At 37.6% G+C, this 13843-nt stretch overlaps 1 protein-coding gene across 6 annotated transcripts in view; it reads left to right on the top strand.

Moving 5' to 3' along the window:
- The first annotated feature begins 338 nt into the window (after positions 1-338).
- The window catches only part of LOC150083904 (protein CutA homolog), a 43162-nt gene continuing 29657 nt past the window's right edge, over positions 339-13843 (top strand). The window contains exons 1-3 of one of the 6 annotated variants that reach the window (XM_090374940.1): positions 425-459; positions 4311-4428; positions 8355-8521. In XM_090374940.1, coding sequence (XP_090231066.1) covers positions 4387-4428; positions 8355-8521 — 209 coding nt within the window. In that variant the 5' untranslated portion in view covers positions 425-459; positions 4311-4386. Of the gene's footprint in view, positions 460-528; positions 666-4310; positions 4429-8354; positions 8522-13843 lie in introns of those variants that run through there. The other 5 variants (XM_090374941.1, XM_090374939.1, XM_090374944.1 and 2 more) reach the window with 5 other exon arrangements.

Here is a 13843-nt window from a genome sequence, read left to right as displayed (position 1 = left end):
ATGAGAAGAATGATCATATCCAGCGCAGAACCCTGGATGTGCCAAGCTCATGCTCACCAGATGCGAGTCCCTGGGGTTTGTCACCTTACCTCTGAAAACTTACAAACTTGAAACTGAATATTAATAACTTGAAAAGAACAATATGTCCCCTGTATCCGATGAGCCAAACCTTTAACATGAACAACAACAACAACTGTTCTTGGGCCCCGTTTCTCGGGATATCCATGCGTCTTGCAACCTTCGACATTTTATCTGTTTTCTTCCATACAGAAAGAAAAAAAAAAAAAACAGTTGTACAGTATTTTATGATTTCCTATTAAACAGAAATTCTTACTACTTTCTTGCCACTAGGGGGGGGGAGAGTGAAACTTGAGTTCTGTCAAAATATTTTAGGTTTGTAGATTATTTATGTTGATTTTAGAAAAGGATTATGGCTGGCTATACTACTAGGTTTGAAAGGTACTAATGAAAATGTAATTTCCTTCTTTCCGTTTTTCTTCTGGAACAAAAATTATAACTGTTTCGTTCGAGATTTGCAAGCAGAATAGCTTCAGCGTGCTGTGGAAGTCTTAACATTACTTCGCACGTTGGAATACAGCTTATAGTAAGGAATCCAGATTACCAGTGCCGAGGAAAGAATAAAGAATATCGAATTAAATGTAGAGGTAATTAATACAAACGGCGAAGGGAATGTTTCTGCATATTTTATGACTAAATCTATTTTACAAATATGATTTAAGCCATGTATTTTTGTCGTGTGTTTATGCCCAATGATGCTTGTGTACGTTATACAGTGTTGCCTTATCAATGAATGAAAATAAAAGACCATATAAGAGATGGCATGTTATAGTAGATCATAGGGGTGATTTGTTGGTGGAAGAACTGAATGCAAAAGATGTAGTGTCTTCAAGAATTGTGTGGTCGACAGTCTTTCGTCCAGAGCCGGATTTACCTATAAAATAAACAAGCTACAGCTTAGGGCCTCATTACAAGGGGCCTCGTTCCATCTTAAAAAATCCTTTTTTAATGTTGCCACGGGTGAACTGTAAGAGAGAAGAGCCTCATACACGTTATAGATTAGAGCCACAATAAGTTTAAATCCGGCCCTTCGTTCATCATTGTAAACCAATGCAGCAGCAGCATCACATTTTTAGACTCCACAACATTCAAATCTACCAGCAAACACTTGTATATAGACAAAATATAGAATGAAATATTTGAATCCACATTCTATCAAAAATATATATCTTTTTACCAACATATTTTTCATAAATTTAAAAAAGATACAAAATTTAAAATTTGTGCAATTATATATCAGGAAAGGCTTAAGTTCTGCAAATTGTAGAGTCTGGAGATGAAACACCTGCATGGTGATCTGATTGAGGTGTATGAGGCTGTGAGTGATTTGAGCAAGCTCAGCACTTATGGGATTCTTCCTCTTGTTCAGATTCCACACGTGAGGAGGCATAAGTTCAAATTGAGGAATGACAGTTGTAGAATAGATGTGCAGAAATTTGCCTTTAGCCAGCAGGTGATTGATTGCTGGAACAAGCTTCCATCTGTTGTTGTGGAAGTTGATAGCTTAAATAAATTCAAGGCTGAACTTTTCAAGTTCAGCCTTGAATTTTTATCAAGTTTGTCAAGATGAAATAAAATTTCATCTTGACAAACTTTTGGAGTGAATGGATGGGTGAAATAGGAAGTTTTTTTTTTTCTTTTGACTGATGCTATATAAGCTTGCTTTATTGCATCATATGCCTCTACTAATGCTATATTCAATAGACTTTAATACTTGAGACCCATGGGGTTTCCACTGGGAAATTTCCTGGTGTCTCAGCAGTCTAGGCTGCCCCTGGTCATCGCTCAGATACACAATGCTGACAGTTCTGGTCATTGCTGTGCATGGCCCAAAGATTCTCTGCACAATTGTGTAAGATTCTTGTCCAGTAGAGAGCATTGAACAGAAACTTTTATGTGTATGCAAGCGGTTTTATGTAATGGTTACCATAGAGCTAATACCGAGATGGACTTCATGAGCCAGTTGTTACATGCCGATCTTCTCTGGCTAGTTCCTCCACTTTCTTCATAGTTGTGTATTATAGCAGTTGTTAGGCACACATATAGCATCAATAAGAACAATGTCACATTGTGACCTATACCTGTGTGTTTTGTTTTCACAACCTTTGACATAACAGAGTACTGTATATGCTTACCACTTTCTTTACAGTTCTCTGCAGTGTAATAAAGTATCGTGATGTAAACTTTTAGAAGAAAGCAGAAATAATTGAATTAAAGAGAAGTGGGCAGTGGTAATTCAGATTTTATTGTAATACCACTACAAAAGATATGAAAGATAATTGCAAAAAAAAAAAAAAAGGACCATATAGCAAATATATGATTAAGCATGTATATGCTTACCACTTTATAGTTTACTCTGCAGTGTAATAAAGTGCTGTGATATAAACTTTTAAAAGAAAGCAGAAATAATTTAATTAAAGAGAAGTTGGTAGTGGTAATTCAGATTTTATTGTAATACACCACCACTATGCAAGAAATGAAAGATAATTGTAAAAAAAGATGGTTGACTTACACAGCAAATATGTGATTAAGCATGAATTTTCAAGGAAAAAAAGAAAGGTCAGCTTATATGTGTAATATGACAAAATAGCTAGAAGAAAAAGAAAAAAAAAATGTTTCTAGGTGAATATGGATTATTGACTCACACAAATGCCATGATAATGATTATATCTTTTTATAGATATATAATATATTCCAAATATATTATGAATTCCAAAAAATATATTTCAGATATAATATATTCTAAATATATCAGTATTTTCATGTTTTATATTTTATTTCATCTTGAATGCAAACCTTTTTATTTTGCTATTGCATTTCTAGATACTCTGATAGCTTCATTATTGACAATCAGTAAAAGATTAATAATATTTTGAAAAATTCCTTCTGTTGGGAAGGTGATAGCATTGGTTTTTTTGGGATGTTGATGGAGTGTTCATCCACAGGGACATGTTACGTAAACCTTTTTAGGTGTTTGTGTGAAAACATCAAAGACATGAAAATATCAGAGGGTAATTGTGCAGTCAGATATGAAGTTTTCTGAGCAGTGCAAACAGGCTGCCAGGGTAAGTCATGGGGTCTTGTCAATGATATACAGGAATTTTTCTAGCAGGGATAAGATGATTATCCCCTTGTATAAGGCAATGGTCGGGCCACACCTTGAGTACTACATACAGATCTGGAAGCTTCATTTTAGGCAGGATGTAGAGTTGCTAGAATGAGTACAGAGAAGGGCAACAAGACTGGTGAGGGGAACAAAGGGGTGCTCTTACAAAGAAAGGCTTAAGTTCTGCAATTTGCAGCATCTGGAGACTAGGCACCCGCGAAGTGGTCTGATGGAGGTGTATAAGTCCTTGAATGGATTGAGCAGGTTCAATGCTGATGGGATTCTTCCTCTTGCTCAGATTACAAAACTGAGGGGGAGCATAAACTGAAATTAAGGAAAGACAGTTGTCAAATAGATGTGCAGAAATTTGCCTTTAGCCAGCAGTTGTTGGAAATTTGGCTTTAGCCAGCAGTTGGAAGTTGATAAATTCAAGGAAGAGGTGGATAAACTTTTGGAGTGAATGGATGGGTGAAATGTGATTTTTTTTTTTTTTTTTTTTTTTTGGCTGATGCTGTATAAGCTTACTTTCTTGCAAAAGACAAATGCTAAAGACAAATGACAAAGGCAACTTAGCAAAGGAATCTTGTTCCACTAAGATAATGTACCTGCCTGCAAGTACTGCCTTGGCTGTACTGCATGATTCTAGCACTGTTGGACCTCACCTATTTCCTAATTTGAAAAAAAAAAAAAAAAAAATGCCTGGCTAGCATCTATTTCTACACCAATAGTGACATTACTGCTGTAGTGGGTGCATTCCTGGAATCCCAAGAGAAGACTATTTGGATCCAGAATATATTGCAGTATAGTGACAAAAAGTGTAAGGGAATATGTTGAAAAGTAACATGTTACCGGATTACTTAAATAAAACCTCCATACTCAGGCCACAGACTTTTCAAATGCTCCCTCATATAAAAAAAGTTATACTGCCTTCAAAAAAAAAGTATAAAATGTTTCAAACCTAGTAGTTAGCTGTAATTCTAAATAATGTTTAAGAATTATTTAATTTGAAAATATTAATAGTTCTATTTTTCCTTTTATATTGAGTGATCATTATTTATTACAAATTCTCTTCAGCAGTGACCATTTTGAGTTACTATAATTTACAACATGACTTGTTTGCATACAGTGGTATGAATATTTGTGAAGTATTTAACCTGGCTAGAAATTGAATGGAAACTTCACTTCCAGTATCCATGATATGAATGGTGGCAATGATTCGGTACCTGACTGCAGTACCACTTTTGGTAAGACTAGTTTCAGATAAATGTCTGTATATGTGTATATTGTATACTATCAGAAATTTAAATTATTGAAGCTGGTAATTTGTTAAAGTAATGTTGACATATATCAGGTCTATTTTTACAAGATACAGCTCTTCAAATTATCATTTGAATTTTATAATGTGGGTAGTATTCATATTTTTTTTGTTTCTTTTAAATACATAAATGTTGATTGTCTAATATTAAATGAAAGATCTAGTATCATTACATCCTAAAGTAAAATTCCACAAAATATCTGCTTAGTGTTTCTCAAGTATTTTTATGTGCAATATCAAACTATATGGAGTGTTTTTTAATTTGAAAAGACTTCTTAGGAGTCACCTAATTGGCCTGTCCCATTCTTTATTATGTAATCCCTACCATTAGTCCAACTTTGAAGCAACTGTGACTCTACCTGAAGACAAACTGACTGCTCACAATGGCCTGTCAATTGCTGAGACATTCAGTTGCTAAGTGAGATGTGATTAACAAGGTAGAAAATGAAAGTGATGCAAAGGTGCATCCTGTCTTAAAAAAGCTAAGAAAAATAATTCACAAAACAGTAAATGCCCTTCTGGCATTTGCTGTAATGGGTATGTTATTACCATCTGATAGTTCTGTAATTCTCTGCCGCATCGAATAAATAGATATTTATTTTTTTATAGAATGGCATATTGACTATCCTAACTGGGGATTGACTTTTTTCCTAATTTGCATAGAAGGTACTCAATATAAGTAAATAAGGATAAAGAACACTACAAATATGACAAAATATCTCTAAATAGGCCTACAAGGCTGGGACAATTCATGTTGATTAAGCTTCATACCAGCCAGAAGATAAATAAATTCAATACTGTAACTAAAAACACTTTATTTACAATAAAATAAGTATAAAATAGATATATATTTACAATAAAATATAAATAACACTGATAAAATATACTAAAAATAGAAATTAAAACCGATAAAATTTGCTGTAGCTTTCGGAGGCAGCAGTCTCCTTCCTCAGCAGCATATGTTTACTGTGCGGCACATCCTTAAATAGCAGATCAATGGCACACGTCATATGGTTCCACGGTTGGAATTTTCCATTTGTGCACCGGGACCGGAAATGGCTCGGGAGTGCGCTAGCTGAAACCATTCATCACGTCCAAGAACAATGGTTTCCAGGAGGGGGTAGTAGTAGTAGTGGCATGTGATGCAAGAAAGCATGTGTATGAGCTTATGCAGCATCAGCCAAAAAAAAAAAAAAAAAAACCCACACCATTCCCTCCAAATGCCTGTCCAGTTCCTCCTTAAATTTATTCAACCTATCAACTTCCACAACGACAGATGGAAGTTTGTTCCAGCAATTAACTACCCGCTGGCTAAAGGCAAATTTCCACTCATCTATTCTACATCTGTCTTTTCTTAATTTGAATTTATGCCGCCTTAGGTTCGTAATCTGAACAAGTGGAAGGATCCCATCAGAATTCAGCGTGCTCAACCCATTCAAGGCCTTATACACCTCAGTCAGATCACTTTGCAGGTGATCTGATTGAGGTATACAGAATTTCAGCAGTAATCATGACTCATCAATCTAAATTTTTCCAAATTTCTAAAAAGGTCAATCTGCTCTTGTTACACTGCATTCACAGTGGAGGGAATGGTGTGATTTTTTTTTTTTTTTTTTTTTTTGGCTGATGCTGCATAAGCTCATACACTTGCTTTCTTGCATCACATGCCACTACTACTACTACATATTTAACAAGAGTACATAAAAATATTATGTGAAGCTCCCGAAAAAATATTTGGATATTTTGTCAAAAGTTCTAATTCTGCTTTATTTTGCAAACCTTTAATAATACCAGTGATAATACTAGTCACCCAATGCACTATACTTTATGTATCAAACCAAATTCACATTTACTAAAAGTGAATTTGCTAACCTTTCTCCTATTTCTTTTATTTCTACATTTTTTTTTCCAGAATTCTGTTTTGCTTCAAGATTTCAAATATAGGATGAGAGATGAAGGCATTCTCAAACATGAAAAAAGTTTTGGTTTAGAATATGTCAAAGCAAAATATATAGGCAGGAATTCAAAGAAATTTTGTTGGAATAGCTTTATGCAAATTTAGCAAACAACCAACTTTTCTTGGTGCAATAATATGACTTTTCTTGCTTTACATATGCAAGTGATCCCACCTCTTGGCCATTGTTGTCCAATTTAGGCTTACAGAAAATTCTCTGGAATTCCAATTCTGAAGTTGATGAAATTGAATGAAGCAATACATAAACAGAAGTAGCCAAGTGGTCAGGTGCAAGGATGCAAAGTGCACACACACTTTGACTGGACCGTGGTTCAAGCCCGCATGACTGAAGTAATTAATTTATGATTTAATGATTTCAAAATGATTAAACTCCTCTAACTAGTGGTGGTGCTGAGTATGAACAAGATATAGAAGATATTTCATCAAAAAAAGGGGTTTTTTTATGATTTTACAATTTTTATAAAAATTCCGATTTGATTGTCAATCAACAGTTTCACTCTGACTATCATAATCTGCTTTAGTCTGCCTAACTTGTTTAGTGACTTGATTGGAGAACAGTTTATACTTATTGTAGGCTTCTGTGTGCCTTTATTATTTATAATGATCACATGCATTTTGGCCTAAACCTTGAACAGTATCTCTTTTAGTTGATATGAAAAGCTTATCTAAGGTTACTTTTCTGAATACTTCCTGTTTAGAATTTGTGGTTGCTAATGCTAACAGTCTCACTTCACTATGTTCCTAGTATAAATGTTTTTAAATTATTTTCAGTTGTCCCACTGAAAAGAATTTAAAAACTAAGACATTTTTCTTTACTCTTGACAATAGTTATATCTTTAAATAACTCTCACATCAATATTCCATGATCACTGCTACTCCTTTACATGATGGTTCTTAATGCATGAAAAGTAATTGCATTGAGTCGTCAGGTAAAGGAAACTGGTAAGGAGTATTGCCTATCTAATGTGCTGATGTAGGAAACAGTCATATGGTAAATTCAGAAATGTTCTGTTACTGTATGAGGGGACCATCCCACAAGTTGTTCATTATTTGGAAAGTTAAAATCCCCCATTATGAAACATTCTGAGTTACTTGCCCACAGTTTGTTTGTTTAGTTGTTCATTATACTTATCATGGACATAACATACTCTTGCTCATGAGATTACACTGGCAAGCAATATTAGTCAGCTGAGTGCACTGCCTAATTGTTAAATTTATTTACTGTGCCCCTAGTATTAGTGTTCAAGTAAATATACATGTGCCTGTTTTTGTGCTTGTAATTGTAACAAAGCCTATTTGTCAGTTCCATGAGGATCCCCAGCAAGCATTGTAATCCCCACAACTTGTTTTCCTTTTCAAGTTAGCTGTGAATGCAAAAGGATGCATGGCCAGTTGCATCTAGATTGCATTGAAATAATTAAAGTTTAAAGAGAGATGATTAAACTAAATGCTTGGAATATCTTTTTTCCTTCAGAGGACATAAACAGAAGGACATAAATCTAAACTAAGAAATGATAATTGCAGACCATATGTAAGAAAATTTACTTTACTGAATAAGACTCCCAGGTAATGTTGTGGAATTGGAAATGGAAAGTATAATGAGTTCAGAAGCTTAGGGAAGCCCTTAAATGAAACAAAAAGAAGCAATTAATGTATAGTTAAAGTCATACAGAATGCAAATAATTTTTTTAAGAATGTGCTATGTAAACTTGCATCCTTGTAGTAATTATCAATGTTATTTCATCAGGATATTATTTCAAATTACTTAAAACTTGATTTGAAAAAATTTTGTTCCCACATTCATAATAAAATAATCCTTTACTGCTTGTAACAAGTTTTAATATTCATTAGTGTTATTTGAATTTTTTTTTTTTTTAAAGGTTTTATTGGGTGTGTCTGTTTTGATGCCCAGTTTTCTACATTTTACAAGGAGACTGTTTGTGACAATGGCAAGTAATGCTAGTGGAGAATATGTTTACACTGCAGGGGTTCACTCAATTGCTTATGTCACTGCACCCAGCCAAGAGGTGGCAAGTAAACTTGCTGAGTAAGTATAATTACTTTGTAATTGTTTTTTCTCAAATGGTGGTACACAAGTTTTTTGAGTGAAATATAGGGACAAAAAAAAAATCATATTTTTACTGGATATCTGAAAGTGTTTGTCAAAAAGTGCTTTATTCAAATACTAATACATTATAGGGCCCTTGTGTTTGGCCTGTATGACAGCCTCAGCCCTCCTGGGTATACTCTCTACCCACTTTTGGTAGGTATTGGCTAGAATTTATCTTCTTTCCTTCCTTCAAAGCAGCTGCCAGAGTTTGTAAAAGGCTATTTTTGCCAAGTCTAGGCTCTGAGCTGGCCAATCTAGCTTTTCAACATTATTGTTCCCAAACCAGTTTATGATTCTTTCTGTACGATGTGGAGCATTGTTATGTTGATACTGATGGGACTTGTTTCTGGAACTTTGGACAATCATGCAGTTAAGTCATGGATTTCACAGTTTGTCTCTACCTCCACAGAAATGATTTCTGTTGGAGAAGAAATTTGCAACTTATGAAGCTATTACATAGGTGATGATGGCTGCAGGTGCTTAAACTGTGATTTCTTCATAACATACACTTATCTGCAAGCAAGACAACTGCTTAATATGGTGATGCTTCTGCACTACACTATGCATACTGTCATACCCTTACATCAATAAATAAATTGACAGCACCATTATATGTCTTACTTTCAGATGCCCTTCCAGCATACACAGATTTCCCCCCCTCGACGTGAGCACCTGTATGTGGTGAGGGGACCTCCCAGTGATGCTGCTGTTTTCCAGATTAGCATCACTGGGATCTAACGCCCATACCTTGGTTCCAGGGTTACATCATTGGAATCCGGCATGTGCAGCCATGACCCATGGAATTCAGAAAGGGGGATCCTGGTGGTTGAGGGGCCCAGCCTTAATACACCACTTTGGCCCCTGCTTCGACAAGACGGGTGGTCCCGGACCGGCCCGACTGGGTTCAATCAGCGGGTGGTTCTTACTGCTAGGGTCAACTGCATTCCAATAAGTCTCCCTCCCTTTGGTCCTGGGACGGGATCAAGGCTTATTGGAAACGTGGGTATGGTGCTCCTAAGTGAACTTGGCATCCCATTCATGTACACAGTACCTGCTAGTTCACGAGTGGACATCCCCTCATAGGGCTCCGTGGTGGGTGTGAGGTACTTAGGGCATCTGAAATTTTTATCTTACTCATATGAGTAATTTAAATTCTACTTTTTCTGGGCCCCTAACAAGGCCCCTACCTAATCGGGATGATAACACAGACAACACCTCTGTCAAAAGAGCCAGAACTGAGGATAAAACACCATCTGTAACACTGCTTTTCCTCATTCTCCATTCGACCGGAGAGCAGTCAATTGGAAAGATGTCACCCTTCTTTATCCAGAAAGGATTAGAAGGGTTGGCAGGATCACCTAAGTCTGTAAAACGACTGCATTCTGGCAACCTTTTGGTCGAAGCTACAACTATGAAACAGGTGGAAAAAATCCTGAAAGCCACATCAATAGGGGGAATACCTATCAGCGTAACCCTTCACAAAACAGTGAACGCTTCACGAGGTGTCATTTCAGAGTGGGACCTTCTTCGTGTCTCTGAAGAAGAGATCTTCTCTGAATTGAAAGAACAAGGAGTGACGGCTGTCAAAAGAATATCAATGAGAAAGGATGGGAATCTCGTCCCGACCCGAGTTCTCATCCTAACATTTAACACCCCACGGCCTCCAAGTTCCAGCAAGGCAGGGTACTTAAACTGCCCAGTGAGGATTTATATTCCAAACCCACTGAGGTGTTTTAAATGCCAAAAATACGGCCACTCACAAACAGCTTGTCATGGTAACCCTGCCTGTGCTCGATGTGGTGCAAAAGATCACGAGAGCAAGGAATATTCAGCTTCCAAACCAATCTGTATAAATTGCCAAGGGGAGCACCCAGCCTACTCCAGAGCATGCCAGCAGTGGAAGGATGAAAAAGAGATCCAAAAACTAAAAACAGAGCTGAATATATCCTACCCAGAGGTCAGAAAACGCATACAACCAATAAATAGCAGGAAGCCTTCATATGCCCAGAAGGTTTCTGCGAAGTGCACTATCGGTATGCAAACTGAGATGACTGTACCACCAAGAGAGTCATTCACTCCGATTGCACGCTATTTATTGAGTTCACAAAAGCCCACCAAAAAAACACAATCAGCTGCCACTCCTATATCTGTACCTCCTAGTGCTCCACTACTACCAAAACCAAGTGGTAAAGAGCCACCAGTAATAACAGAAACAATGGATGTAGAGGACAAGGAGGTATCAGATGAATCAGTCTTGGAACTCTTTGCAGAGGAAGAAATTGACACGGGACAGCGTCCATTCTTCCCCAAAAAAGATAAATCCAAGACTGACAAAAGTAAGCCCTCAGCACCTCAGAAGCCACCTGATGGACCCACCAAGCCAAAATAATGGCTAAATTCCTACAATGGAATTGTCGTGGATTCCGGCAAAATACTGATGACATCAAGGCCCTCCTGCAAAAGCATGGGCCAGTTTGCTTTTGCTTACAGAAGACTTATCTAAAGGCAAATGATGATCCACCATGCATAACATCATAATTTTTCGTAAGGATAGAATTGCGGATGGTCCTGCTGATGGAGGAGTGGCTATCCTTGTGGGCAAACAGACCCCAGTTCAGTGGTTGCTAGTTACAACCAGCATAGAGGCTGTTGCAATTCGCCTTACAGTGGGATTTTTATTAACCGTCTGCTCTGTTTATTTGCCACCTGGGACTGACATCTCCCAGGATGACCTTGATGATCTTGTAACGCAGTTGCCTCCCCCTTTCTTACTTCTCCGGGATTTTAATGGACATAACACCCTGTGGGGTAGTGCTAACATCAATAGAAAGGGACGAGTCATAGAGCGTATGCTAAATGACAATGACCTTTCCCTCCTAAATATTGGAACAAACACCTTCTCCCACATGCCTACCATACATTTTCTGCCATTGATCTCTCTGTCTGCTCCCCATCTCTGCTCCCTTCACTCACTTGGGAAGTGGAGGAGAACCCATACGGAAGCGATCACTTCCCTGTGATAACCTCGTTACACAGTGGGAGACCATGTATTCCTTTCAGGTTACCATGATGGAAGACTGATCAGGCTGACTGGACTGCCTTCCAACCTGACTGATAGTACTGAGGTCAAATTTTGACCTCAGTACTATCAGTCAGGAGCCTATCAATGATGCAGTAACATACATCACAGAAAATATCGTCCAAGCAGCTGCGAATGCCATCCCAAAAACATATGCCCAGTTTCCACCATTTCCCAAACCATGGTGGAATTCACAATGCACAGCAGCAAAAAAAGGCTCAAAACAAAGCGTGGGGGATATTCTGCCGATATCGTACCACAACCAACCTTATAGCCGTTAAACGCGCACAAGCCAGAGCATGCTACATCCGCAGTCAGAGTCAAAAGGAATTGTGGATCCGTTTTACTTCATCAATTACTCAGTCCACTAGTACTAAGTTGGTCTGGGATAAAATCCGGAAAATGAAGGGAAAATATACATCCCACACTTCATTCCATCCTAGATTATAATGGATGCACTATTGCAGATCCAACTGCAATAGCCAATTCTCTTGGGGAAACATTCTCTAACATCTCTGCGACATCTCTGTATTCCCCAGAGTTCCTGGTCCTGAAACATAAAATCGAAAAACAGGCACTTAATTTTAAGTCTAAGAGCGTTTATCCCTACAACAGGTCATTCACTATACAGGAACTGAAAAGAGCTCTCATTCTTTCCAAAGCAAGTGCTGTTGGACCAGATGGCATCCATTATGAAATGATTAAGCATCTTTCACCAAAATCTATGGATCATTTGTGGTATCTGAGAAGAAAGTAGTGGAGAAATTGTTGAAGCTAGACATAAAAAAAGTCATCTGGGATGAATGGAATCTATCCAGTTGTATTAAGGGAGGAAGCAAAAGAGATAAGCAAACCTTTAGCCATGATTATGAGAGCATCCTTCGATTCGGGGGAGGTCTCTGTAAACTGACGATGTGTGAATGTATCCCCAATTCACAAAGGGGAATGAAAGGATGATATGAGTAATTACAGGCCTGTCAGCTTGACTTTTGTTCCGGCGAACATAATAGAGTCGCTGGTTAAAGAATGCAGGACCATCTAGACGCAAATGCAGTTACATTGCAGTCACAGCATGGATTTGTTAAGGGGCTATCATGTCTGACCAATCTGATTGGATACTGTGACATGTTATCGGAGGAACTGGATGCAAAAAATAATTTTAATAATATATATGTAGATTTCAGAGAAACTTTTGATACTGTTTTACGTAAAATACTGCTATACAAATTATAGCACTGTGGCATTAAGGGCATAGTTATACTATGGATAAAGAGGAGGTTGAGTGGGAGAAGACAGTGGTTATCAGTGGCTATTGATAACCACTGATAACAGTGGTTATCAGTGGCTATTGCTCCTTTTGGACTAATGGAACTCTGCTGGTGTTATTAGTGGAGGTCCCAGGGTTCAGTGCTGGGCCCCATTATTGTTTTCTGTATTTATTAATGATATTGATGAAGGCATATCAGGCTTAATGTCTAAGTTTACAGGTGATATGAAGGTTGGCATAGTGGTTAATCACAGTATTCGGGGTATGCTACTGCAACAAGGTCTAGACAAATTAGGTAGATGGGCTGAGAAGTGCAGTTGAAGTTTAATATCGACAAATACAAGATACTTCAAGCAAGGGCAGTAATCCAAGAATAATGTACCAACTATGTGGTACCATACCCAGGATAATGAAAAAGACCTGGGGGTAATTGTACAGTCAAATATAAAGTTCTCCGAGAAACTTCTCAGTTTCCTGGTGGCTGACTTCACGTGGTGTTGGCGGCTCTTGGTCATCATCATTATCCTGATCAATCTCATAATCTCCTATAGCTCGGTGTTGATCCAATCTATGATCCCAAAGGAGTCGTTAGTATTGGGACTGCATAAGTGTTTATGGCTGACTGTGTTCCCGCTGTTCAGCTTTGATTTTAGCAGGCTTCTCAGTCTGTGGTGGTATTTCTCAGTCAGACAGGCCTTGATCTCCTTACATTCTATCTTGTGAGACTGCATCCAAGAGAGACAAATATCCCCAGATATTTGTCTCTCTTCCCCTCTGCCATTGCTTCAATCTCTTCACTGGTCTTCAGCTGGAAGTTTTTTCTGATTAGATGTCCTTGATTTAATCCATGGTTCTTGCATTTTTCTAGGCTAAATTGCATCCTTATATCAATGCTGAACTCTTTGGTGATCTG

This window comes from Mastigoproctus giganteus, chromosome 6 (genome assembly GCF_048544385.1).
Source record: "Mastigoproctus giganteus isolate SK-2022 chromosome 6, ASM4854438v1, whole genome shotgun sequence".
Lineage (NCBI taxonomy): Eukaryota > Metazoa > Arthropoda > Arachnida > Uropygi > Thelyphonidae > Mastigoproctus > Mastigoproctus giganteus.
Note: the sequence above shows the minus strand (reverse complement) of the source record. Positions and strands in the feature narration are given on the sequence as shown.